The following is a 25978-nucleotide window of genomic DNA, read 5'->3' on the forward strand; positions in this document are numbered from 1 at the left end:
GCATTATAACGGCTTATTCTAGGTAAAAGAATGGGTTCACAAACTAATGAAGACACTTCGGGATCCTTCCCTTCCTCTTCTGGAGCTACAGGAGATAATGACCAGTGTATCTACCAGGATTCCTCCCATCGTAGAGAAAACCATACGTAAAGTCATGGCTCAGTATGCCAGCAACATTACCTCCGTCTTGTGCCAGTTTCCAAGCCAGCAGGTATATATAGAAAAAAGTTTATATTCGCTGTCATTTAAAAAAAAAAACATCAGTACTTCAAAAAATCCTTCATTGTGTCCTTTACCAAAATTCATTTTGTGTTTATACCAAGCTTGTGATTGTATTTTATCCCAAATAGTCCCTTAGCCATAGCTATTACTAAGGTTGTTTATGCTGAAACATATAACAACTGTACAACTTGGAGGAGGGGGTTCCTACTGTGCACCCCTAACTGGAGTTATGCTTTAAGTATGTTCTAAAGATCAGCATGGACTATTCGATCTTTATTAGCTACTTGCTAAATCGGCAAAAAAAATCCAATTGTTGGTGTCATACTCTCACAAATAATTTTCCTTAGTATGCAGTCAAATAGAGAGAAAAGCAATGTAAATATAACAACTTTGTAATTATGTTGTTTGAGATACTAGAGACGAAAATGAATTATACAATACATTACAAATATTTGCACATTTGCAGTTTCTAAGAGATCTTGATCAATGCTGTCCATCTTTAATTGTAGAGTCACATACAAATGCTGGATTTTTATATAGATATTTTCTTAACTAATTATATGTACTGCTGTCCGTTAGAGAAATACTATCAATATGTGCAGATTTTGGCCCTCAAGGACTGGAGTTGGACAGCCCTGATTCAGAATTTGTGTAAGCAATAATTTAAGAAGCTACCTGTGCTCCACCTGCTCATCGGACACACTTCTGTAAAGCAGGGCTCTGCTGCTTATAGAGCTCAGGTAACCCGAGATCAATGTGTGATGGCCTGTGCACGGCAGAGCATGACACTAGAAGTGTCAAATGGCCTCCTAAATGGCTATCGCCATGCACCCATAGGAAACCATTAGGTGTTATAAATAAACAACACTCAAACCAGTACTGACATGGCCCTCTAATTCCAGTAATTTAAAATTAGTAAATCCTATCTCTTTCAGATTGCCAACATTCTGGACAGCTATGCAGCCACCTTACAGAGAAAAGCTGACCGAGAAGTATTTTTCATGAATACTCAGAGTATTGTGCAGCTTGTTCAGAGGTAATTAAAGCATCACATTACATTATTGTGCACTAATTAAAATAATAAAACTTTGTTTTTCAGAAGAATAGTAAATTTTGATACAAGTTAGAGATAACCACCCTACTGTCATATTTCAATTTTGCCATGGTATCTGATGGGCATGTTTTTTGGCGGTGCTAAACATGAACTCTGGGTGCAAAAAATAAAGCAATAGATACCTTAATTGAAGCTGTTTTAGTATAATAAATGTGTTGTTTAGCCTAAATGATGTAATAAAGTAGAAGAAAACATGACACACTGTATAAATTCCCCTTGTGATTAACCTGTATATGTAAAAAAGGCTACAGGTGTATTTAGTAATGGATGCTGTGTCTAATGTACCACCACTTTTGAATTGCATTATTGCTATTTTTTTAAAGTAACGGTTTTATGTACTGGAAAGAGCTAGGCATGTCTTATGCAAGTTATGCCTTGTGTTGTCAATATACTACGCTGTAAGGCAAAAAACTCTACTCCTAGAGTGTCAAATGGAGGACTACGAATCTGCTTGGTTACCAACTGGTCCAATTTTCTTGCTCTCCTACAATCCTTTACGTTATATGTTAGTGCCAAATTATTTACAATGTTTTTGAACCTCAAATTTTCTGTTTTACAGCATGTTAAAATAAAACAGTTCTCAAACTTCTTAACTTTTTAACTTTTTATAGATACCGCAGTGGAATACGTGGCTACATGAAATCAGTGGTACTCGATTTGCTTAGAAGATACTTGCAAGTTGAAACTCAGTTTCAGCACTGTAAGTTAAAATCCTTCTACATAGGATCTGCAGTACTTGTTTACACCTTGTGTTTTAAAGGATTTTACATTCTGATAGGAGATTGGGGGTGGGGGTGGGAGTCATGTCCTATAATAGGTGTTCTCAACAAAAACCTAGTATGCTCAGACTCATGTACAGAGATCTGAGAAGTACTACCGTTATTACACATTACTCCCTGATTCTCTTAAAGTGGAAAACTACAGAAGGATACTATGCTGTAATATTTATTAAGTATGCTTTGTGAGATATTAAAAAACAACATATTTTATCAAGAAAATCCAAAACATGCACTTTGCAAGTAAGTTCCAGACTTGTGCATTGTTGCTTTTCATGATGTGTACATCATTCCTTTACCCCGTCCGTATGAATTTCTTGACACATTAAAAGCACTACTAGAATATGGCATCCTATTAAATATTGTATTTGTTCTTTTTTTGTAAGACTATTGGAATAGATAATTATAATAACATACATTTATATTGATCCTGTAGCACACTATGACAAGTGTGTCATAAACCTACGAGAAAAGTACAAACCAGACATGACTCCTGTACTGGAATGCATCTTTTCACATGCCCAGGTGGCCAAGAAGAACATTCTTGTCACAATGTTAATTGTGAGTATTCTTTTTATCTAGGACACTTTTATTACTTTTGAATTGTATAAAGAAATTGTATATTTTAAAGCAAATTTCAGAAGTGATGTTCACCAATTTCTAAAAAAAAAATGCTTTGACTAAGAATGTCTTTGTGATTAATGTAGTAGGGCCAGTTATCATGGCTTCAACCCTAGCATTGGTCTGACAGGTTAAAAAAGGCTGTTTTTCACATAAGCAGTTACTGTCCTAAGTGATCTAGGCATACAGTATATTCCTGTAGAGGTTCTCTAAGGAGGCACAGAAATACCGTATTTGCCCTCTTTTAATTGCTCACCATCAGTATATTTAAAAATCGTTCATCAATGAAAACATTGCCCTAGTTATCCTATTTAAAATTAGAGATTTACATCAAAATGATTCTATGCCACAGGAACAGCAAAAACCAAAAGTATAATAAAAAATATTTTTATTCTCCCATGCTGTATGTAGGAACAACTTTGTGGTCGAGACCCAACACTTACAGATGATCTTATGACTATCCTTCATGAGCTGACGCAACTAAGCAAGACTGAGCACTCAAAAGTTGCACTCAGAGCTCGACAGGTAAGATCCAACAGGCCAGACCTCACACAGCTCTCTTAAAGGACTATTACTGCAAAAAATACTGCCTTTTGGTATGTAATAGTATTATGTATTCATGTATGTATGTAAAGATATTATTCAATGTATAAAAAAATGACAGATGTGGAACACTGCTGTGCTTGAGCAGTTATAGCAACATTTTTTTTTGAAGACTTAAACTGTGAATAGCATATGGCTGCTGTATACACCCCTGGCCTTCCTATTGCTCATTTTAACCCAATTTCAGTTTTATTACAGGACAGTTTGGTCAGCATTAACATGTGAAGAAAAAAAAAAGATCAAGGAATGATTATATTTTTTATTCCAAACTAACCTACAGCTTTATATTTTTTTTAAAGATTTACATTTTTAGTATTAATTTGTCACCATTGGCTTAATTATTAGGTCTTGATTGCATCTCATTTGCCATCATATGAACTTAGACACAATCAAGTGGAGTCCATTTTTCTCTCCGCTATAGACTTGTATGGACATCAATTTTGCCCAGAAAATCTTAAGGTCAGTAACCTTACTTGTAACATGATCAGACAAACACTAGTACAGCAAAAATATTAAAGCTGTAGTATACACTACTGTGGCTTTTCCTTTGTGATATTAAAAGGTTATGTTTTATATTTTCTTACCAGAAACTCATTCTGTCTGAGACCTCAATCTTTGATGTGCTGCCAAATTTTTTCTACCATATTAACCAAGTAGTTCGAATGGCTGCACTAGAGGTAAGAATACTTTTTATTACATTACAATTTTGTTAGTTTTGTTAAGTATTCATCTATTAGCAATTTGGTTCAGGCACATACTGCAATATGTAAAAACTTTAATGATAATAGTATGTGCTCATACTATGATTGTTGGTATGCCTTAGTAATTGGGTTGCATTATTTCAGGTATATGTACGAAGGGGTTATATAGCATATGAATTGAACAGTCTTCAGCATCATCAGCTTCAGGATGGCACCTGTGTGGTGGAATTTCAGTTCATGCTACCATCTTCTCATCCAAACAGGTATAGTAGTAACCAGTAATGTCTGAGCTGTCATTGCAATTTAGTTAGATGGCATTTTCTGGCCTTCAGCTTTGTAGACTCCAGTGATCGTGAATGGGATTATAATTGAATTGTATACCGATACGTAGCTTTGTTCTTTAACAAAAATTTTAAAATTATAAATAGTAGGGTACAGCATACAAAGACGGGCAAAGACATCAAATTATATAAAAGTATTGTAGTAACAAGGAAATAACACAATTAATACAGCAAATGTTATATTAAAAACATTTCAGTAAAGTAAACATTATAAAAAAAAAAAAAAAAAAAAAGCAAAGTAGGTTTAGGACATAACCATGAAACATCCAAAAAATTGGAATGTTCAGTTATAGAGCTCCTACTTCTTTAATGCAATATAACCTAGGAATAAAACAATAAATAAATAAATAAAACAAAACAAAATGGTTGCACACTATGCAATGTTAGGAGCCTTCTCCTGAATACTATGTAGCAGGAAAGACGGGCATACACATGGTTGGGGGGGGGGGGGGGGCACAATACAGCAAAGAAATAATTGCTTGGGCTTTGGGCTTGGGTTTTTAAATATATAAACTCAATAAACTTAGCACAAATCTTCAAAGCTTCTATATACTTTGATAGCCACAGGTGTCTATGTCCTCAGTTTTTCATGCAATCAATTCCGATGTTTAAAATGTTGTCCTAAATACCCTATCTAGAATGTGTGTCACAGCAATTAGGAACCAGTAATTATATTGGTATTTAAATTTTTTGTTTCATCTGGAAGTATAAACTGAACAGGAAGAACTTGAATGGAACATGTAATCTAAAGTGAGTCCACCCTGGTAAACATGAAACTAAAGCTATATCTTCCATGTAGTGAAATGGTATAGTGTGAGCCAAATGATCCTGCCAAGACATTTTAGTAAATTATTAGCCACAGAGGTTTTATATCGCAATATGCAAAAGAAATATTCTTAACAAATAAAGAAAAACAGGCTGAAAAAACTTAGCAAACACTGGCAGCTCCTACATCAGGATGTCATTGTTACCTGTGTTTCAAAAAGTTGTGTGCGTTTTTTTAAACATGCATATCCTTTTGGATATGTTAGGTGAATCCTCACTTTCCACAATGCAGACTTTTTTTTCTGAATTTCGTCCAATTGAAGTCATTCCCTCTACATAGATGTGCAGATTAGCAAAAATGCAAATGCATTAGAATAATGCAGGTTGTCCAACAATTCTTGAGTGTATGATAGAGCCCTTTACTCCTGGAGCAATACCTTAATATCTTAAACAGGAAGTATGTAGTTGTATAAAATCGCATTTCAGTTATTTACTGTCCTGGCACTTACTGTCCTGTTATTTGCCCATTTAATTACAGAGAGTCCAGCCCAACACTGAGCAGGTATGAATGCAAAATTCTATCTGAAGCATGGAAAATATTTCAATTCCAAGTACAATCTCTTGCAATAATGCTATCATGTGTGCTTTGAGCTCTTGCTTTGAAACTCTCCTTAGCCAGTTGCCAGAGGGGTTTAACAGCGCATTTCTTATTGCCCTTGCAGTTCTTCCATGTGAAAGTAATCTGACTCTTAACAGCTGCCCTTCGCTTTCTTTACTTGCTAATAAAGTTAATTTCTTCTTTGCCAGAAAGAACTGCAGTTTATTTGAAACTCTTTGTCACCTGGTAAAAGAGACCAAAAAAAATTGACAATGGTGCAATAAACATTTGCAATCAATGCCTGTAATTCCTTATTTTGCTTCCAGAATACATGGCATGGAATTGTCAGTCTGTTCCATAGAGCACAAACTATCCTAGATTGTTTTTCTGTTTTGAACTACTTCTGCTCTAGTGTAAACAGTACAAAAAGCTTCACCAAGTGATAAAACTAAAGCGGTGAATAATCATAGTCGACAAGTCTAATGCTGGTTAAGAAATGACAATAGGGAATTTGACTCTTTGCTATTGGCCATTCAAAAAGTGTTTATTAAAAAGGTATAGGAACCCCACATACCTATTCCCTTTTATTTTTTGGAGACTCAACCTGTATTTGATGGGCATTAGCAATACATCTACTTGAATACTAACTAATTGTTGTACCACTGATTGCAAATCCAGACACTGCTTTTTGTGCACTGCGGCTAATAACCGGAAAAAGTAGTCTGTGGAAAGATAACCGCTAGAATTGTATCAATCATACAATTCCAGTTTTAATTTAATTGGCTAATAACATATATGCTTTTTCTTCCCCTGTTTTCTGTAAACTTGCAATATTCTATTTTCTGATAGAAGTGAGCCTACAAATTGCTGTAAAATGTAAGAAGCATATCTGTAATAAAAATAAACATAAATAAACTTAAGCATATTTGTCTAAAAGCAGCTTAGTAATTACATACCTACTCTAGTGCTGCTACCATCCAACCATATTTATTTTTAAATGTTTGCAAATATATATTTTAAATTTGTGTATTGTGAGAGCAACTCATATGTTACATATGATTCTCATTACAATATTCTCTCCATTTAGTGTTTTAAGCTTGGGTAAACATGTCAGACTTTTATCGCCTGATAATTGGCATCGGCCAAATATCGGGCGAAAATCTGGCATGTGTACAGTCGGTGTCGTCCGAACGACCGTCCTGCTGGATCCACGGACGATGGACGACGACCGATCCTAATGAAAGGGAAGGGGGAGAGCGCGCAGCAGGGTGCTGCTCCGTCGCTCTCCCCCTCCCCTCTCCATAGAGCAGAACGGTGCTGTATGTGCAGCACCGTTCATGCATCGTGCAGTCCCTTGTCGTTGGAAAGGATCGTGAAAGATCCTTTCCAACGACAAAATTGCACGTGTGTACGCAGCTTAAGAGTAATATCCATTTTTTGTAATAGGTACAGAGGGCACAATGATGATATTTTAATAAATTATTATGCATAGGAGGAATAAAAGTTCTGCTGTTTAGTTATATGAGGATTTTATCTACTGTTTTACATTAAGTGGTCTACTTATAAAGCAGGGAATCCAGCATTCAGTGAAAGTGGATCTTCCTGGTCCATGTGTTTTCAATAGCAGTAATTGATTTTTCTCCAGGGAATATTTCAGTGAATGTCAGATTCACTGCTTTATAAAGAAGACCCCTAACTATTGCTCTAATTGACCTGTCCTTCATAACTTTCCTTAAAACTCAGTTTGCATTGACAGGGGAACACAAGTCATTTGATTTCGCATCATGATTTTTTTAAAATGTAGACAAAATCTAAAAAATTCTCTGTACATGTTGTGTGATAAAATACATAAAAAATATTGCTTTACCGATAGTGTTAATGTTTTTTTTTTTCTCTATTTTTTAAAATTAATTAGACTTTAGAGTTTGCAATTCCACTGTGCCTACTCCATGTCTGTATTTTATCCCTTTTCCTAAATGCTTTCATTAAATAACTTCAGAAAGTCCACAGTGAAAGAGTTACAGCCCATGGATTTGCCCGAACCGTGAACACATTTTACTTTTTGAGTTTGGTTCGAATGTTTTAAAAAATAGAATCCTTGTCTTTTATGTTTGTATCTGTTCACAAACAGGATGTCTCTGCCAATCAGTGCCACACATCTCGAGATAAACCGCCAGAGCAGTGAACTTTTTATGGACAACGGCTTCTCACCTTTATGTCAGCGGATGGGAGTGATGGTGGCTTTTGATAAGTTTGAGGATTTTACAAGGTGATTCTTTGATGTTTCTGTAGTATTTATATCTTTCGGGGAAAAAAAACAGTTGTGGGCATTTAAAAATGTATTTCTGGGCAAAGACCGTTTCTTCCTTCCACTCCTCCCCCCACCTGCCTCTAACTAAGTGCTGGGGAAAAAACAAAACCAAGAAATGCCTGTTTTAAGCTACGTACACACTTCCAATTATTATCGTCGGAAAACGAACGACGAACGTTCCTGCACGATATACACGAACGATCGTATAGCACCGATCCTGCACATAGAAGTAACGACACGATCGTTCGTAGATATTGTACACACAATAGATACGATCGTTTAAGCGATAGAGGAACTATGTGCACGACAGGAAAGTGAACGGACGTTCGTTCATCGCGCATGCTCAGCCCATGGACGATCAACGAACGATGTTCAACGATCGTCGTCCAATCTGATCCGCCAGTCCGGTCGTTCGTTTCCAGCGACTTTCCTCGTTCGTCGGCGTCGTTGGTTACTTTTTTACGAGCGATTTTTTGCCCAATCGATCGTTCGTCGTTCGATTGGAACGATAAAAATTGGAAGTGTGTACGCACCTTTACCCTGCAGTCAGGTTACACTCCAGCTTCAAGAACTTCTCTTATCTTTCCATGTTTGCATTCATTGTAGTTCATTGAGTTCATGTCCTATTGGCTGTCCAGTGGTTGGCTCTTTTCACAATGGAAAAGAGGAGTGACATTAGTCCTAGGGAACCATCTGGGCCTGGGGAACACAGTCAGATGAGAGAAGTGCTGGGTCAACAGTATCTTACAGAACAAATGGCTCTGTCCAGAGACCCAAGATGAGTATAGCTCAATAAACAGGATAAAGAACATGCGGGATGGGTTAGAGAAGAGTGGGAGGGGAAGCCAAAAGGCATTTTGTCCAGAAATTACCTTTAATTTAGACAGCATTAAAAACTTTCTTCTGGTTGGCTATACATACACTGATATTTTGTGTGCATTCACAGTACCACACATGTTCCATATATTTAAACCTAGTTTAAACTGAAATTGCCAAATGAACAGGAACCATTGGAATACACATTTGTAACACATGTCTCTTCCTTAGGAACTTTGATGAGGTAATCTCCTGCTTTGCAGACCCTCCTTTAAACAGTCCCTTGTTCAGTGAGGCTCGTTCTACTTTCTATGATGAAGAAGACAATAAGGTTAGTAGCTCAGTTAGTGTGTGTGTGTGTGTGTGTGTATATGTAATATACATATATATGAATGAGAAGAAAGAAAAGACAGGCTTTTTGGCAGTAATGCGAAAACAATAATGATTTATTAACATATACTTTAGCCCTAGACATAACATAGGACCTTTTATGCTACAGATCTTGGTTATACATCATTGTGCCTAACTTTCAAGTTACAGGTTCAGTCATCCTGATAAAGGTATTGGCTGTCATTATAAAAAGCAACTAAAAATTAGGCACTATGATGTATAACCCAGATCTGTAGCATAGAAGGTCTATGTTGTATTTAGGGCTAAAGTATATGTTAATAAATCACTATTGTTTTCGCTCTATACTGCCAAAAAGCCTGTCTTTTCTTTCTTCTCTGTATTTCTATACATTATGACTATAGGCTTGGCATTGTATATGTGTAAGAATCTTATATAAAAAGATTACCCCAGGGTAAATTACAATTTTATTACTATATATATATATATATATATATATATATATATATATATATATGACGACTTTTTGATATTATCCATGTTAGTGGTGTTTACTACCATCATAGTGCACAAGATTGGTATGTATTACATTTGTGTTTTTATCCCTTTACAAAACCAGAGTTTAGCTTATTCAATTTGATGTGTGTACCCCTTTATCTGTGTGCATTATGATCACTTTTCTTGTGAAATTATGTGAAATTACTTAGATTTTGTATATACAATTTTTGTATATTATTAGATATATCTTTTAGTTATACATTACTTTGTAATTGTCAATGGTTTTTAAATAACACTTCTGAACTGAACAAAAACACATATGATATTATTATTAATATTAGCCAGCATTTATATAGCGCCAACAAATATGCAGCGCTTTACAAAGTCCATGTTCATATCACTAACTGTCCCTCAAAGGGGCTCACAATCTGATAAACAGAAAGGTATAGGTAACTGGTTCAATAATATAGAGAAAACTGCCTTCTGCCACAACTTGTCTCCACCAAAATACATAGATTTGATTATGTTACTATAAACTGTGGTCATTTTTGCCAGCATACAAATAAAATACATTTATGAGATTATTAAATTGAAGCATAAAATAAAACACTGTCAACATAACGTTTTCATCATGTTTTTAGAGCATCCGAGAGGAGCCAATTCACATACTCAATGTTGCCTTAAAGTGTGCTGACCGCATGGAAGATGAGGAGTTGGTGACAGTGTTCAGAACTTTCTCTCAGTCAAAGGTAGGGACTAAATAAAAGTGTAACAAATTGCCTGCAATTTACTGTTTTTTTATTACTACCACGAAAATTGTGTAATTACACATATTGCATTTTTTTTATCCTAAGTTTAGTGTGTACAAAAGCAGACAAGCAAAGGTTTGATGTCTATATACAGCAAATTTTCAAAGTTACTTACCTAATTTTTTTTTGACCGGGCAAAACCTTTTTTTTATTTCTCGCTAATATTGTGTAGAAAGGCTAATATTCTTGTCTGGTTATTACTGTTATCCATTAGACCAGTGTTTCTCAACTGGAGGTTTCTCCAAGGATTGCTAGGGGTTCCTTGGTCAGTTAGCAAATTGTGCTTCTCAGGTCAGTTCAAGTGACACTAATAATCTTGATGGATGGTCAGATGGATATCTGTAGGGGTGACCACCAAAAAACTATCATTTATTTTTACCTCTTTTGTTACCTTTGGAGATTTTCTTTGACATTCTAAGTAGTGAAGCTATTGTTATAAGCACTGAAGTTAGCAGAGTTAGAGAACCGTAAAAACACTGATAGTTCTGACTTTTCTCCACTATAAAAATAATTAGGTAAAGTTTTGGATAAACATATACTTTATATATTTTTGTTTCCATTTTTCATTTACTCTTTATATTTATCTGCATTTACAGAAAAACATTTTGGTAGACTATGGACTTCGGAGAATCACTTTCCTAATAGCTCAAAAGGTTGGTAAAAGTACACAATTTATTTTCTTGTTAAGCCATACATACGATCAGAAAACAGGTTTTGCTTATTAGCACTTGCTAAAAGTAACCTCAGTTAGTATTCCCAGCCAACTAAGAGCCTAATGGCTGGCCTGTCCTTAATGTCCAAGAACAGTTGAAATTTTTTTTGAGTGGGCACCTTTGGGGTGTTATTATAACCTTGCTTCTGTAGTAAATTTCTGTAGCTTTATATAGTAAATTATGTCCCTACTGCTTTCTCTAAGGTATTTAAATTTAAATGCAACACTACCTCATGGAGAATCCATTAGAAGATTGTGTTGCCTTTTTTTGGCAACAGTTTGGCAGAGCGGATAATAGTGGAGATTTTTTGACCAAGAGATATATAAAATCAGAATGTCATATGATAAATGCAAAATGTAGGGACTGAAATGATCCTGTTCACCTATGCAGTTAAATATGCAACATAGTTTTCTAGAGGATTTTACAGTCACTAGATATTGTGACAATGATTAGAGTATGTATATTATTTTATGGCTGGACGTATTGTGACTTTTTCAGTAACATAAACTAACACTAATGCTACTTTCTGTTTTCCTTTTTCAGAGAGAGTTCCCAAAGTTTTTTACATTTAGAGCAAGAGATGAGGTTTGTTTATTTTTCTGTTTTTATATCTTTACTAGTCGCAACACATTGAAGGGGAAATCTAGTGCAGCATTGTCAAACTCAAGCCTTTGAGGCCCAGGATCCTCACAAATTCCTTACAAATTCCTTGTATTTTTCCAATAGGCTGTATTAAACTTAAATAGAATCAGAAAATGACTGGTTGTAAAAAAAAATCCAGTTCTGTACATGGATTTAGAAAGCCCTTGTATGTTTACTAAGCTTTGTGTTATTATTAAGCAACCTACCTTTTTTAGTTTTGGTTGGACTTTAACAGAAGAACAAAAATGTAGGAGTAAAGGTGTAATATGTAAATCATAGGAGTGTGTTGATGCCACTAGAGGGGGCAATTGAGTAGATAACCACATGCACATAAAGTTACTTTCAGTGTGTTGTCAATCTGAGATTTGTATTGTAAGAGCAGAAAAACCGCTATTGTGAGGAACATAGCATGCATTTTAACATATCAGCAGATACAGCTATCACCTTTTGTATCAACAGCTACAAACGGTGCATAATAGCAACATTAACCATTAACTTATATTGGTAACTTATACTGGTTTGCATTAAATAAACAATAAAATACTGGTTTGCATTAAATAAACAATAAAACAATCAATTCCCCCTAGTTTGGGAATTTCATCCCTGCTGGACAGCCCTTTTTTGAAGTCTTAAATTATTTCTTCTTCACCTGACTTTACAGTCTGACAAATCTGTAGCATTTAATAACTAAAATGTCATGTGTAAATGTCATTTTAAAAAGTCTTATGCAATATTTTTATATCTACACTGGATTACCCAGGCATTGTCCATTGTTGTTTCCATCAGGAAACCATAAAGTCAATGCTTGAGTTTATACTCATAGATTGTAAGAGATTGCAGGGGATCACTGGCTCCAAGGTGCAACAACGGCTTTTAAAACATTAGGCATATTTGAGATAAAAATCAATTGTTTATTATGAAAAGCATTGAACACACTAAGGGGTCTGTTTATAAAAAGGAATTCTGAAATTTAGCAATATTTGTCTGGTGCAGAATCATTTATGTTCATTGTTCTGAAAATGACTGTGATTAACTACCAGAAAATGTTTGCTGGACGTCCTATTCACTGCTTTATAAACAGACCCCTGAATGTCATCTGAGTGTTTACATCTGTTTTAATGGTAAAACTAAACCTAAAGTTGAATAGGGCAAATTGTAAAAGCATTTAATTTGATAAGTTAACACAGTTTAAATATGTGTTAGACCGAAAATATGTTTATTTGAGTAAATGTGCTCGCACAGTGCACCACAGCTCATTTGCCCTCATTTCTAAATAACTAGGGTGCTAACCAGTAATGCGCAACCCAGTAGGTAAATCAATAAATTCCGGATTAAATATACCAGAATTTCTGCAGTACAGTGGAATCCGTGGGTGTACATGAAGTGGAAGAACTTGTAATTCAAAAGATGTAGATGGTAAGCAATTATTAGACCTCAATCTGTTAAAAGAAAACTAAAAATCGTTAAGTCTGTATGAATAGATGAAAAGCTACAGCCACACACCACTACACAATTGGGTTTTTCAATTTGAAAAGATCTGTTTCAAATGTAGTTTTAATTTACAATTATTAACAAGACTGATTTATTAATTGGCCTTGTTCAGTGTTTTGGAAGCATGTGCTTCACATTTTTCTTTTTTACAGAAGTAATATCAATGATATTTGAAATTATATTTTTTATGATTTTTCCAGTTTGCAGAAGATCGTATTTACAGGCATTTGGAGCCTGCTCTTGCATTTCAGCTTGAGCTAAACAGAATGAGGAACTTTGACTTGAATGCAGTGCCCTGTGCCAACCACAAAATGCACCTGTACCTTGGTGCAGCTAAAGTAGATGCTGGTACAGAGGTGACAGATTATAGATTCTTCGTTCGCGCCATTATCCGACATTCCGATCTTGTGACAAAGGTAATTTCCTCAGTTACTTTATTTATTTTAGGATTCAAGGAACTGTTTTATGTTATTTAGTAGGTGAAGCCATACTCCATAAAATCACCACTTGACTTTTATTCTTGTAGAGAAGCCCCTTACAGTGGACTTAAACTCAGATGTTAGGATTTTGTAGAAAATATCTGAAATGTTTATTGTATCTAAGCAGTGCTCTGGGAAATTTTCCTTTATTAAAGAATACTTACAAAAAATAACAGTGGACATCCCGGTAAGTGAGGGAGCTTTTCCAACAGAAACACTGTACAGAACATAAAGCATACACGGCATAGTAAATTAGTATTGAGTAAAAGGCCAACAGCATAGAGACTGCAGGTGATATTACACATTAGTCCTTTATTTATTTATTAGTCCTGCATGCTTTTTTTGGGCACAGGCTCTACAGTTTAGGTTCTATTTAAAATAATCGCCCATGCATACATATATGATCATTTGGTAAGTAGTTTCAAAAAGAACATGGTAGGTATGAAACTATGAAATTTCCATTTTCTACAGATCTTCCAAAGAAGCACAAGATTTGAGTTATAAGGCCAGAGTTAAGATTTTTCTGTTTGTCCTAAAATATATGTCCCTAATAATCACCTTCTTTCATTTATATTCTTTTGGTCTGTTAAATTGCTGTTGAATGCATGAAAAACATGTCAGATATTCTGAAATGCTGTCTTGTCTTGTGCTTACTTCACTTTTTCTCCAGGAGAGTACTCAGCTATCCCTGTTCCTACCTTGGAACTACAGAAATCTTATTTTTTAATAATAAACTGGATTTATATATTGCCAACATATTATGCAATGCTGTACATTAAATAGGGGTTGCAAATGACAGAGAAATACACAGTGACATGAGGAATCAGTGATCTTTGTTATTACTCAGAACTTTACAGAATCCATAGTCATGCCACTAACTGTCCTAAGGACAGCTTACAGTGGGTTTGGTCCTCAACTAGACAATAGACTAGTACTGTAGTAGGGACAGTTTGGAGAACCACATTACCTTACCGTCTTTGTGGGAGGAAATAAGTGTGTCTGGCTGAAGCTCACATACAAACTCCATGCATATGACTCCCTGGTTAATATTCAAAATTGAGACCCTAGTGTGGCAAGGCAATGGTACTAGCCATTTGGGCTAGAATGTGGAAGGTAACCAGAGTGCCCTCAGGAAACCCACACAAATACATGGATACCATACGCACTCCTTGCAAGTATCCTGGCTGAGATTCAATCCTGAGACTTCAGTGCTTCAAGGCCAGAGTGCTCACTTGATGCTGGAGTGAGTAGGAGGTCTTAGTTGTGCTGACAAAACTACACAAAACAGGATTCATGAACTAAGTACTTTTTTGCCAGAATAATAGTAATTTTCTGTACTCCTAGATCTGTAGGTATCTAGAATGGATGAAACATAGAAAAATGTGCATGTATTGCAGAGATGTGCTGCATATTATTATTATTTTGACTTTGTTTTAATTTTGTGGAAGATCTACAAAGATGTTATTGATGTGAGTTAAAAGGAGCTTTTGCATGGTCCCTTCGAAGATAAAGCACCTGGAGCAAATATTTGTAATTCCAGATTATTCTATTTTAATCTTGTCAAAATGTAACAAGTTGTCTGTTTGGGATCTATACTACCCAAGCAATGAAGATTTGTTTCCAGTGTTTTATATATAAAGAAGTGTTTTTAAGAATAATATATTTACTGGAACAAATACATCAAAGTAAGCCAGACAAAGTAGCAATATCATTTAAATTGTTTTTATCTTTATAGGAAGCTTCATTTGAGTATCTCCAGAATGAAGGGGAGCGTCTTCTGCTAGAAGCTATGGATGAACTAGAAGTGGCTTTTAACAACCCCAGCCTCCGCACCGACTGCAACCACATCTTCCTTAACTTTGTCCCCACTGTCATTATGGATCCATCAAAGGTGACCGATACATTTCCATTTATTGAATATAAGTGGCTTACCTGTTTTCTGTGAATTATACCAAATATTGCAATGGCTATATTATTGTATGAAAATAGAATTCAGAGTTAATGTATAAAATTAATTTAAACCCACCGTTACATCTTGAAATATAGAATAATATAGAGTTTCTTGAGGTCTTTTTCAGAGAAAAAGGTTGCAATTAAATGTTGTGGTAATAATGTATACAGATCTTTTTGATATTTAATATAGGCACATAGGACTGCTATGTATTATTATTATTATTATTATTATTAAACAGGATTTATATAGCGCCAACATATTACGCAGCGCTGTACATTAAATAGGGATTGCAAATGACAGACTAATACAGACAGTGATACAGGAGGAGAGGACCCTGCCCCGAAGAGCTTACAATCTAGTAGGTGGGGGAATTTCACACACAAAGGATGTGAGATATGTAGTGTGGGAAGTAGTGATGGTTTCAAATGACAGAAGAAGCCGGGTAGGCAAGTTTGAAAAAATGGGTTTTGAGTGCTCTTTTAAACGAGCAGAAAGTAGGAGCAAGCCGAATAGGACGAGGAAGACCATTCCAGAGAGTTGGTGCAGCTCTAGAAAAGTCTTGTATTCGTGCGTGTGATGAGGTTATAAGTGAGGAAGTCATTAGTAGGTCATTGGAGGAGCGGAGAGAGCGGCAAGGGGAGTATTTTTTAACCATGTCAGAGATGTAAGTGGGACAATAACTGTGTAGGGATTTGAAGGCAAAGCACAGGAGCTTAAATTTGATTCTAAGGTGAAAAGGAAGCCAATGGAGAGAACTACAAAGAGATGCAGTGGAGGAGGAGCGGAGGGAAGGATGGATGAGTCTGGCTGCAGCATTCATAATAGATTGTAGAGGAGAGAGTCGTGTTAGTGGAATACCAGCGAGAAGGATGTTACAGTAGTCCAGACGAGAAATGATAAGAGCGTGTACAAGGAGTTTGGTGGTCTCAGGGGACAGGTAGGGGCGGATTTTGGAGATGTTGCGTAGGTGAAAGTGACAGGACCTGGAAATGTTCTGAATATGGGGGGTGAATGTATTTTAGCGCTAATCACACACATATTAGGTAAATTTACCATAAAGGAATACTAAAGGCTATATTATAGTTAGGTCTAGGCTCAAGAGTTTGGGGGTTAAATATTAGGATTAAGATGAAGAGTTTTACAGAAGGAAAGTATTATGCACATTTCTGTACATGTTGTAACGATACGACTGTTTAAATATAATCCACCAATAATGTACACACGTTAGATACGATCTTTTGAACGATGCAGGAAGTGACATGTAAAGGAGAAAGAACTTGCATTAACCGTGCCCTCCTCCTATACTTTCTTTTGTAGATTGAGGAGTCAGTCCGCTCCATGGTCATGAGATATGGAAGCCGCTTGTGGAAACTGAGAGTACTTCAGGCTGAAGTGAAGATCAATATCAGATTAACACCAACAGGCAAAGCGATACCAATCCGCCTGTTCCTAACCAATGAATCTGGCTACTACCTGGATATTAGCCTCTATAAAGAGGTGACAGATCCTAGCACTGGACATGTGAGTGATATTTAGTAAAGTACCTGGGTTGACCAGTGCTTTTATATAACTGTAAATGAGAAGCATTGTGGTGGTAGTTACATACTTCTGCTTCTATCTAAAACTTAAGGTGCGTACACACTTCCAATTTTTATCGTTCCAATCGAACGACGAACGATCGATTGGGCAAAAAATTGTTCGTAAAAAAGTAACCAACGACGCCGACGAACGAGGAAACTCGTTGGAAACAAACGACCGGACCGGCGGATCGAATTGGACGACGATCGTTGAACATCGTTCGTGTGTACGGTCGTTCGTTGATCGTCCATGGTCGGAGCATGCGTAATGAACGAACGTTCGTTCACTTTCCTGTCGTGCACATAGTTCCTCTATCTCTCAAACGATCGTATCTATTGTATGTACAATATCTACGAACGATCGTGTCGTTATCTCTATGTGCAGGATCGGTGCTATACGATCGTTCATAGATATCGTGCAGGATCGTTCGTCGTTCGTTTTCCAACGATAATAATTGGAAGTGTGTACGTAGCTTTATTCACTACATGCCTGTGTGAGGCATGTCTAAAACCTATAGCAAAGGTGCTCATGTTTCTTTATAACTTATTATCAGTTGTGTGTCCACAATGATTGCTTCTTTCACATCTTTTGAGTGCTGTCGGGTGATAAAGGGGAGCTTGCTCAACCTTCTGCGAGTTTATGTATTAATTATTTCCAAACTTCTAATGGATCCCTGTGGACGTAGGATGTGACAAGGGCAGGATCTTATGCTCGCTCCGCTTTGTTGTGGCAAGGTATTTTTCTGCTGTACAGAATAAAGCAGCATTAGGCAACACTGGGATATTTAAATAGGCCCAGAATAATTCTAAATAGAATCTGAGCATTACATAAGGCTAAAGGGGGCTCTGTTAAGACTAAAGCGACTCCACATGTTAGTTAAGACCTAATTGACATCTGGACCAAACATACTAATTACTGCTGAGGATCCCCCCCATACTTATAAAGCCAGTATATTCCTAATTTATTAGTAATATGTCCTAATGAAAGTAATAGAAACTCCTAGAACTCCCTAAACATATTGTTTACCTGTGAAACAAGAATATAAATAAAGTCAAATCTGGTTTTTATACATTTTCCCCTTTGTACACTGAGTGATTGCCAGTATGTCAGTTATCTGTTGTAGTTGTTTAACATGGATTACCACCATCATATATGTTGTTATTTGTCTGTGCATGGAAGTACTTGAAACTTGTACAATGTAAAGCATTTTTACAATGAGATGTGTTCTGGATTTTTAAAGCGCCATTAGCCTATGTATGGTATCTTACATATTTATTACTTGGTTTTCAAGGCTACATCTTTTTGAATGAATGACTAAGAATGTTTGTATTAATAATCTACAGATTATGTTTCATTCATATGGAGATAAACATGGACATATGCATGGGATGCTGATTAATACCCCTTATGTAACCAAGGATCTTCTCCAATCAAAGAGATTTCAGGCTCAGACTCTAGGAACGACCTATGTGTATGACTTCCCAGAAATGTTTAGACAGGTAAGATATATGAACATTTTTTAAAAGCAACATATAAACGACAATATAGATTGGCATGGGCATTATCCAAATATTAATGGTTTAATGTGTGTGTTAATTAATAACTTTATGCTTTGTATTACATGTTTCAAGTGACTGCATACTGTGATTTGCTACATTTAATTTATTTTTTTATTTGGCTTTATATTGGTATTATTTTAAATATTGTATATTGTCCACTTAGGCTCTTTTTAAAATTTGGGGTCAAGGAGAACCTCGTTCCTCTGACATCCTCACCTACACAGAACTGGTCCTTGATAGCCAGGGTCAGTTGGTTCAGCTGAACAGATTGCCAGGAGGAAATGAGGTAATGAAATATGTAATATATATATATATATATATATATATATATATATATTTATATTTATTATTCAGTGCCATCCTAAAAAAATAAAAAAAAATAAATAAAATCTTTGCATTGTTCCTACTAGGTTGGAATGGTGGCTTTCAAGATGAAACTTAAAACTCCTGAATATCCACAAGGGCGTGAAATTATAGTCATTTGTAATGATATCACCTACAAGATTGGCTCTTTTGGGCCACAGGAAGATCTACTTTTTCTACGAGCTTCAGAGCTTGCCAGAAAAGAAGGGATCCCACGGATTTACATTGCAGCCAACAGTGGTGCTCGGATAGGACTTGCTGAAGAACTGAGACATATGTTTCATGTGGCTTGGAATGACCCCTCAGATCCATACAAGGTATGTTTGAAAGCTAGCATTGCAATCCCATCTTTCAGATGTTTTTTTTTTTTGATAGGAACTAATTTCCATGTTATTACACACAAAAATGTCAACCAATGGAACTATTACATAAAACTTTTAAGTTATTATTATGCAGTAACCTAACTGTTCTTTTACATTTTTATCAATGTATCTGTTTAATGTTTTATTACAAATAATTTATAGTGGCCTTCTGTAAATATTTTTCCCTAATCTAAAAATATGTTTTGAGCAATCTGATTTTCATGGTAGGGTTGGAAAGAAAACTTTATGCCTTTCAGACCTGTAGTCTAAAACTGCACACTTAACTGTTAACCAAGTACATAGCAAATTGTTGCATTACACCCAACAATGATAAACCACAGTGCAGATCAATGCATTTGCATATGTTGCCCTTGTGTTTGTGCTTGTGTGCAAATGCATGCACAGAATGATTCCCAACTGTTCCTATTCAGTTTGGAGTATCTTGTGCTTGTGGAAAACTGCTGCAGTTTACTACACATCTAAAGTTAGCCTTACAATGATTTCACATTTAATGTATTGAATTTTTTTAATTTAAGTCTGCCATGTTTTGTTTATGTTTCTCTAGGGCTTCAAGTATTTGTACCTAACTCCTCAGGATTATACACGGATCAGCTCAATGAATTCTGTACATTGTGAACACGTGGAAGATGAAGGGGAATCTAGGTACTGATTCAGCAAGGATTTATTATTTGTCATGAACATATACTTTTGTGTGTCCTGTTTGTTAATCAAGTTAAGAAGGTGTTTACTTCCCCAGAGGTTAAATTTTACTTAAATGGTTTTTGGAATGGCAAGAGGATGTCAAAATGTATTTCCATTTATGTCACATTCCTTTAGTTTAAATCCTCCTGGAAACTATTGGCTTGCATCTGCAACTGAATGACTGAAGGAATGATTCACAGCTGAAACTGGTAAGGGTTGTGGACCTAATCCAGTGATTGGTTCTGATTTGTTTTATACCTCCTTTCTTTTAAAGGAAAAAACTTGATGTTAAACTGGCATATGGTTCGTAAAATAGTTGAAAAAATCAAAATAAAACAGAGTTTAGAGACTTTTGTTAATACTGTGGATCTTAGGAATGAGTTTACCTGCTTCTTCTTTACAGGTACATGCTAACTGACATAATTGGTAAAGAGGAAGGAATTGGAGTGGAAAACCTCAGAGGGTCTGGGACAATCGCTGGAGAATCATCCCTTGCATATAATGAGATTGTCACCATCAGCATGGTATGTGTTATCACTTATTTTCCAAAATCAAACTGTGCTACAGTACTTAAAATACAAAATACCTGAATTAAAAAGTAACCCTGCAAAGTAAAGTAACCCACTATATAAACAGTATACTCAGTAACCCAGTCTATTTGTGTGTGTTTATAAATAAATAAATAATAATAAAAAAAGAATATATATATATATATATATATATATATGTAGGACGAAAAAGGTAACCTACTTTCCAGGCCAGTCATTCTACCAGAATTATATGTATCTGTGTGTGTGTGTGTGATATTTGTGTCTTAGATTTCCAAGATTACAGAAAACTTTGCATTCATATTTCTCTTTTACCCTAAGGTTACTTGTCGAGCAATTGGGATTGGAGCCTATTTGGTGCGGCTTGGTCAACGTGTCATCCAAGTGGAGAATTCCCACATAATCTTAACAGGTGCCGGTGCTTTGAACAAGGTAAATACTAGTACTGCATTGTCTTCAAGGTGTACAGTCCATCTTAAAAATGTAGTCTTAGTAATGTTCTGCATGATTGAAAGAAAGTTAGGAAATGAAGATGTGAATATTTTGTTAACTGCCTTCCTTTTAATACATTTGAAGATTTCAAAAAAAAAAAATGTATAATATTTCTGGAAGCATATAGTAAAAAAATGGGAAATACATGTAGCTCTGGTATAATTAACAATTCTACCATTTTAGGTCCTAGGTCGTGAAGTATACACATCAAATAACCAGCTTGGAGGTGTACAGATCATGTGTAATAATGGAGTGTCCCACACCATGGTGCCTGATGATTTTGAGGGAGTGTATACTATCCTTCAATGGCTCTCCTATATGCCAAAGGTACTGTTCCGTGGTACTGTCATTAACTTATATGGCATACAATTGATAAAATAAGAAATATTATTATTGTTATTAAACTTTATAAAGTGGCAACATATTACATGGCACTGTATGTTAAATATATTAAAGTTTATGAAAGAAAAAACTTTTCTTTTATTCTATATCGGCTAATCCGTGTCTTTCCCTTTCATGACATTACTTTCTATAACCAGATGTTTGTAGACAGATATCGCCAAGAAAGAAAGCAGTAGATCTCTTTTTCAATATTCCAAAGATTTTAGTTCATTATAGCCTGATGTGTGTTATAGTGATATCAGATAAAACTGTGTAATGCAATAACTTGAAGCTCAACTTCAATATAAATATATTCTACAGTAGTTTGTACCAAATGTCTTTGCAAGATAATACCTTTAAATGTAGCAGGAACATCATTGCTATGCTGCAAATAGCCTGCAGAGATTGCAGACCTGTAAAAGGGGGCAATCAAATCTACCCACTACATACTACCTGCAAAAAACTGGAAGGGGGCAACAATGGACCAGCCACCTGTCAGAAGAGAGAAAGAGCTGCCATGAATACTTTTTACTGCATGAAGCTCTCACAAAGGCAGTTTCATGTTTGATTACTGATTAGATCTGCAAAAATGCCCAAAACAGGTCCAAGTAAAAATGCACTTGGCTGTTGAAGACAGCATTTGCTTATTTCAGTGTTGAATTTTAATGCTTCCTAGAAACTTTAAAAGTAAATGTATTTCTACTGACCTAAATTGTATAACTTAAATATAAATGTTTAAATGTGTCTGTAAATAGGGCATACTCTTATAATTTATGCATATTATACTTGTCTCTCAAGGATAAACACAGTCCAGTTCCAGTCATTTCTCCTGTTGATCCTGTTGATCGTCCAATTGAGTTTACACCTACAAAGGCTCCATATGATCCTCGCTGGATGCTGGCTGGGAGAGTTCATCCCAGTAAGTGCATTAAATGTTTCCAGTCTGTCCAAATCCTGTAGTTTACAGAATAGGAATTGATAAAGTACAAATGTTCCTCTTCTTCAGCCATTAAAGGGGCATGGCAGAGTGGATTCTTTGACCATGGAAGCTTCATGGAAATCATGCAACGCTGGGCACAGACAGTAGTGGTAGGACGAGCAAGGTAACTTACATTCCAGGCCAGTCATTCTACCAGAATTGTATATTTGTCAATGACCAATTAAAGTTGACTTCATATTCTGAGTTTTTTTTTTCATTTCCTATTTAGGCTTGGAGGAATACCTGTGGGTGTAATTGCTGTGGAGACCCGAACAGTGGAGATGGCAGTGCCTGCCGATCCAGCAAATCCTGAGTCGGAAGCTAAGGTAATTTTATGGATCTCTCCAAAGTATAAATAAGCCAGCTGATGTAGTAACATAGACCAGGTATTAAGGTACTTTCATGTGTGTCTGTATGTGAAAAAAAAAATTAAGTAAAAAAATATAAATAAAAGGCAAGGTGTCCCTTCTGCAATTTTTCAAAAACTCTGCACATTTTCAAAGCAGAACTAACTTTTCTTTTGCTCTCTAAGGGTGCCTGTGGAAGCGTATATATTTTGATCCGGATCTAGGAGGGAGAGATACATTTTTTTTTATTTATAGCAATCACTTTGCAAATTGTACCAGGGGTTTTGCCTTCTCCTGGACCAACTATGTCTTATAGGGTGTTTCAATCTGGGATATGTTTATTTCCCTAGTGGTTGAACTTGATGGATTTATGTCTTTTTTCAACCTAACCTACTATGTAACTAAGATAGTAGTGGTTAAATAATTCTTAAAAGCTGGAGTTGCCATAGGCTGATGGGGATGCTACTGTGCATTGTCCACATTTCCCCCGCATTCCTTACCAGTCTGTTTTGGAGCTAGAATTTTAGGGCAGATTAGGGTGCTTTTTTATTTTATGTTTGTACAAATAAGGTGTTTAACAGAATAGAGAAGGGTAAAACCCTCTTTTGGAGTTATGTTGCCATCTCTGTCCCATTATTATGATAGGGATAAGGGGTGAGGAGTGATGAAGTACTGTTCTGATTGCACGGCAATAAAAACATCTTTTTTAGTAAAATGGAAAAAGTTACAACCTTAGAAACAAATTTACACACAGAAATAAAAATTACTGACACCTACTCCCCTTAATTTCTTGGTGTCACTGGAACAGGAATTAGAGAGAATCTGTGTATGGGGACAAAACAACAACAAAAAAAGCTAACAAGGATTGTAACCCTTTCCTGCAGTATGAAAAAAAAAACTGCCTAATTATTAGTTAAACATTATTTTTGTATTTTAACATTTTTTTAGATAATCCAACAAGCTGGACAGGTTTGGTTTCCAGATTCTGCATTTAAAACCGCACAGGCAATTAGGGACTTTAACCGTGAGAAATTGCCATTAATAATCTTTGCAAATTGGAGAGGATTTTCTGGGGGTATGAAAGGTAAGATCTAAATTGAGAATTTCTATAATTCTATATCCTCTATACATCCCTATATAGTTTCTGTAATAAAGATTTACCCCCTAACCCTATAATAAAAAATCATGTTCATATACATATATTTAGAGTACTTTTTTGTTTAACATCTTGCCATGAATTTTTATTTCAATAATGAATGATACAGCTCAATGATGTGTCACCTAAGTTTGTCACTTCACTCAACACTTCACAAGCATTATATGGTCACTGTCTTACCATAACATATACTTGTTTTATTACACCTTTATGATAGAAGATGCATTTATAGATAACATCTGTCCCCACTGTGCTTCCAGAGGTGATGTATAGCATCTCGGTCCTTTGTACCAGTGTGGTGATTGACAGTTTGAAGCACTAGTGTGAGAGGACTTTCTTATTCCTTCTATGCTTTCTCCTGCTTGCCATGCATTATGCTACACTGTGACCCAGTGTCATATGGCAGCTGTTGATCAGTGACCTGAAGATGGTTTTGAATTTACTGTGTGTCCTGTTGATTGTATTTATTGTATGCATTGTTTCTTCTAGATATGTATGATCAAGTGCTAAAATTTGGAGCATACATTGTGGACAGCCTGAAAGAATTCAAGCAGCCTGTTTTGGTGTACATCCCACCTTTTGCAGAGCTAAGAGGAGGTTCCTGGGTTGTCATAGACCCTACTATTAATTCAGTCTACATGGAGCTTTATGCTGACAAGGACAGCAGGTGTGTAGTCTCAGTAATCACTCCATCATTTCACCTGTTTCTTACAATTCACAAGCCTTTATTATTTTTTTTTACTTGGTAATGCTTTGGAAATGGTAGCTGCAACATCTGGTACTTGACCTTTTGCACTGTATACTTCAAGACTCATCTGACCTACCCATTAGGCAGTTGTGCTAAGCAGATGGTGTTAATGTTTATATAATAAATGACATAATGGAGACCAATATATCTTTGCAATATGTATGTATTCTTTATAGTATACAGTATATCTTATTTTACTTAATAAATTAAGAATAATTATAGCTGTTTCTTATCATTTTTTACTTTTTTTCACTTCTCTATATTAAATAAGTAATGTGGAAAGCATTGCAAATGTCCTCTTTGCTATAAAATGATCTGGAGACCAACAACCTCAGTGCCTTTCTGTGCTGTACAAAGTCTGATGTTGTTAAGAGCTCCCCAGAGGGGGAAGCACTTGTTGCAGGACTCTTGTATCTTGCTTTGGTGGGCAGGCTTGAACGCCTTTACCTCTGAGTACAAGTATATGGAGTACATCCTCCTCTAATCTAAATATCTGTATTTAATAAAATTGATGGTTGACCATTTTTTACTGCCAGTGCAACCATGTGAAATATTCTTCCTAATTTATATCTGTTTGATAAATGCTTTAGAGGAGGTGTCTTAGAAGCAGAGGGAACAGTTGAGATCCGCTTCAGAAGGAAGGACCTGATCAAGTCCATGAGAAGACTAGACAAAGTCTACACGCAGATTGTAGAACAACTGGGTGAGTACTATATGTCTCCTAAAGCGCTCTGCATTTTGATCTGGAACAAAATGCAATTCATACCTTACTCTTCCATATTCTGCCAGGTACTCCAGAGCGGTCAGAAGCAGAACGCAAGAATCTGGAAAAGAAGCTTAAAGCTAGAGAGGAGATACTACTGCCAATATATCACCAAATTGCCGTAAAGTTTGCTGATCTACATGACACTCCTGGAAGAATGCAAGAAAAAGGGGTTATTTCAGTAAGTCTTTTAAGAGT

At 35.8% G+C, this 25978-nt stretch overlaps 1 protein-coding gene across 6 annotated transcripts in view; it reads left to right on the forward strand.

Annotated features, from left to right (window-relative positions):
* ACACB (acetyl-CoA carboxylase beta) overlaps positions 1-25978 on the forward strand; it is a 62137-nt gene that overhangs the window by 33856 nt on the left and 2303 nt on the right. For 5 of the 6 annotated variants that reach the window (XM_072415362.1, XM_072415363.1, XM_072415367.1 and 2 more), the window contains 31 exons: positions 23-211; positions 1158-1258; positions 1948-2036; positions 2549-2673; positions 3145-3258; positions 3682-3795; positions 3924-4013; positions 4182-4300; positions 5682-5705; positions 7873-8010; positions 9100-9199; positions 10356-10463; positions 11120-11176; positions 11780-11821; positions 13570-13785; positions 15584-15739; positions 17120-17323; positions 18724-18879; positions 19103-19225; positions 19350-19619; positions 20230-20327; positions 20770-20890; positions 21236-21346; positions 21590-21733; positions 22586-22706; positions 22794-22890; positions 22996-23092; positions 24062-24197; positions 24759-24936; positions 25608-25720; positions 25807-25961. In XM_072415362.1, the coding sequence (XP_072271463.1) occupies positions 23-211; positions 1158-1258; positions 1948-2036; positions 2549-2673; positions 3145-3258; positions 3682-3795; positions 3924-4013; positions 4182-4300; positions 5682-5705; positions 7873-8010; positions 9100-9199; positions 10356-10463; positions 11120-11176; positions 11780-11821; positions 13570-13785; positions 15584-15739; positions 17120-17323; positions 18724-18879; positions 19103-19225; positions 19350-19619; positions 20230-20327; positions 20770-20890; positions 21236-21346; positions 21590-21733; positions 22586-22706; positions 22794-22890; positions 22996-23092; positions 24062-24197; positions 24759-24936; positions 25608-25720; positions 25807-25961 (3906 nt within the window). The remainder of the gene's footprint in view (positions 1-22; positions 212-1157; positions 1259-1947; positions 2037-2548; positions 2674-3144; positions 3259-3681; positions 3796-3923; positions 4014-4181; positions 4301-5681; positions 5706-7872; positions 8011-9099; positions 9200-10355; positions 10464-11119; positions 11177-11779; positions 11822-13569; positions 13786-15583; positions 15740-17119; positions 17324-18723; positions 18880-19102; positions 19226-19349; positions 19620-20229; positions 20328-20769; positions 20891-21235; positions 21347-21589; positions 21734-22585; positions 22707-22793; positions 22891-22995; positions 23093-24061; positions 24198-24758; positions 24937-25607; positions 25721-25806; positions 25962-25978) is intronic. The other variant, XM_072415365.1, reaches the window with a different exon arrangement.

Source organism: Pyxicephalus adspersus, chromosome 6 (genome assembly GCF_032062135.1).
Source record: "Pyxicephalus adspersus chromosome 6, UCB_Pads_2.0, whole genome shotgun sequence".
In the NCBI taxonomy this organism is placed as follows: domain Eukaryota; kingdom Metazoa; phylum Chordata; class Amphibia; order Anura; family Pyxicephalidae; genus Pyxicephalus; species Pyxicephalus adspersus.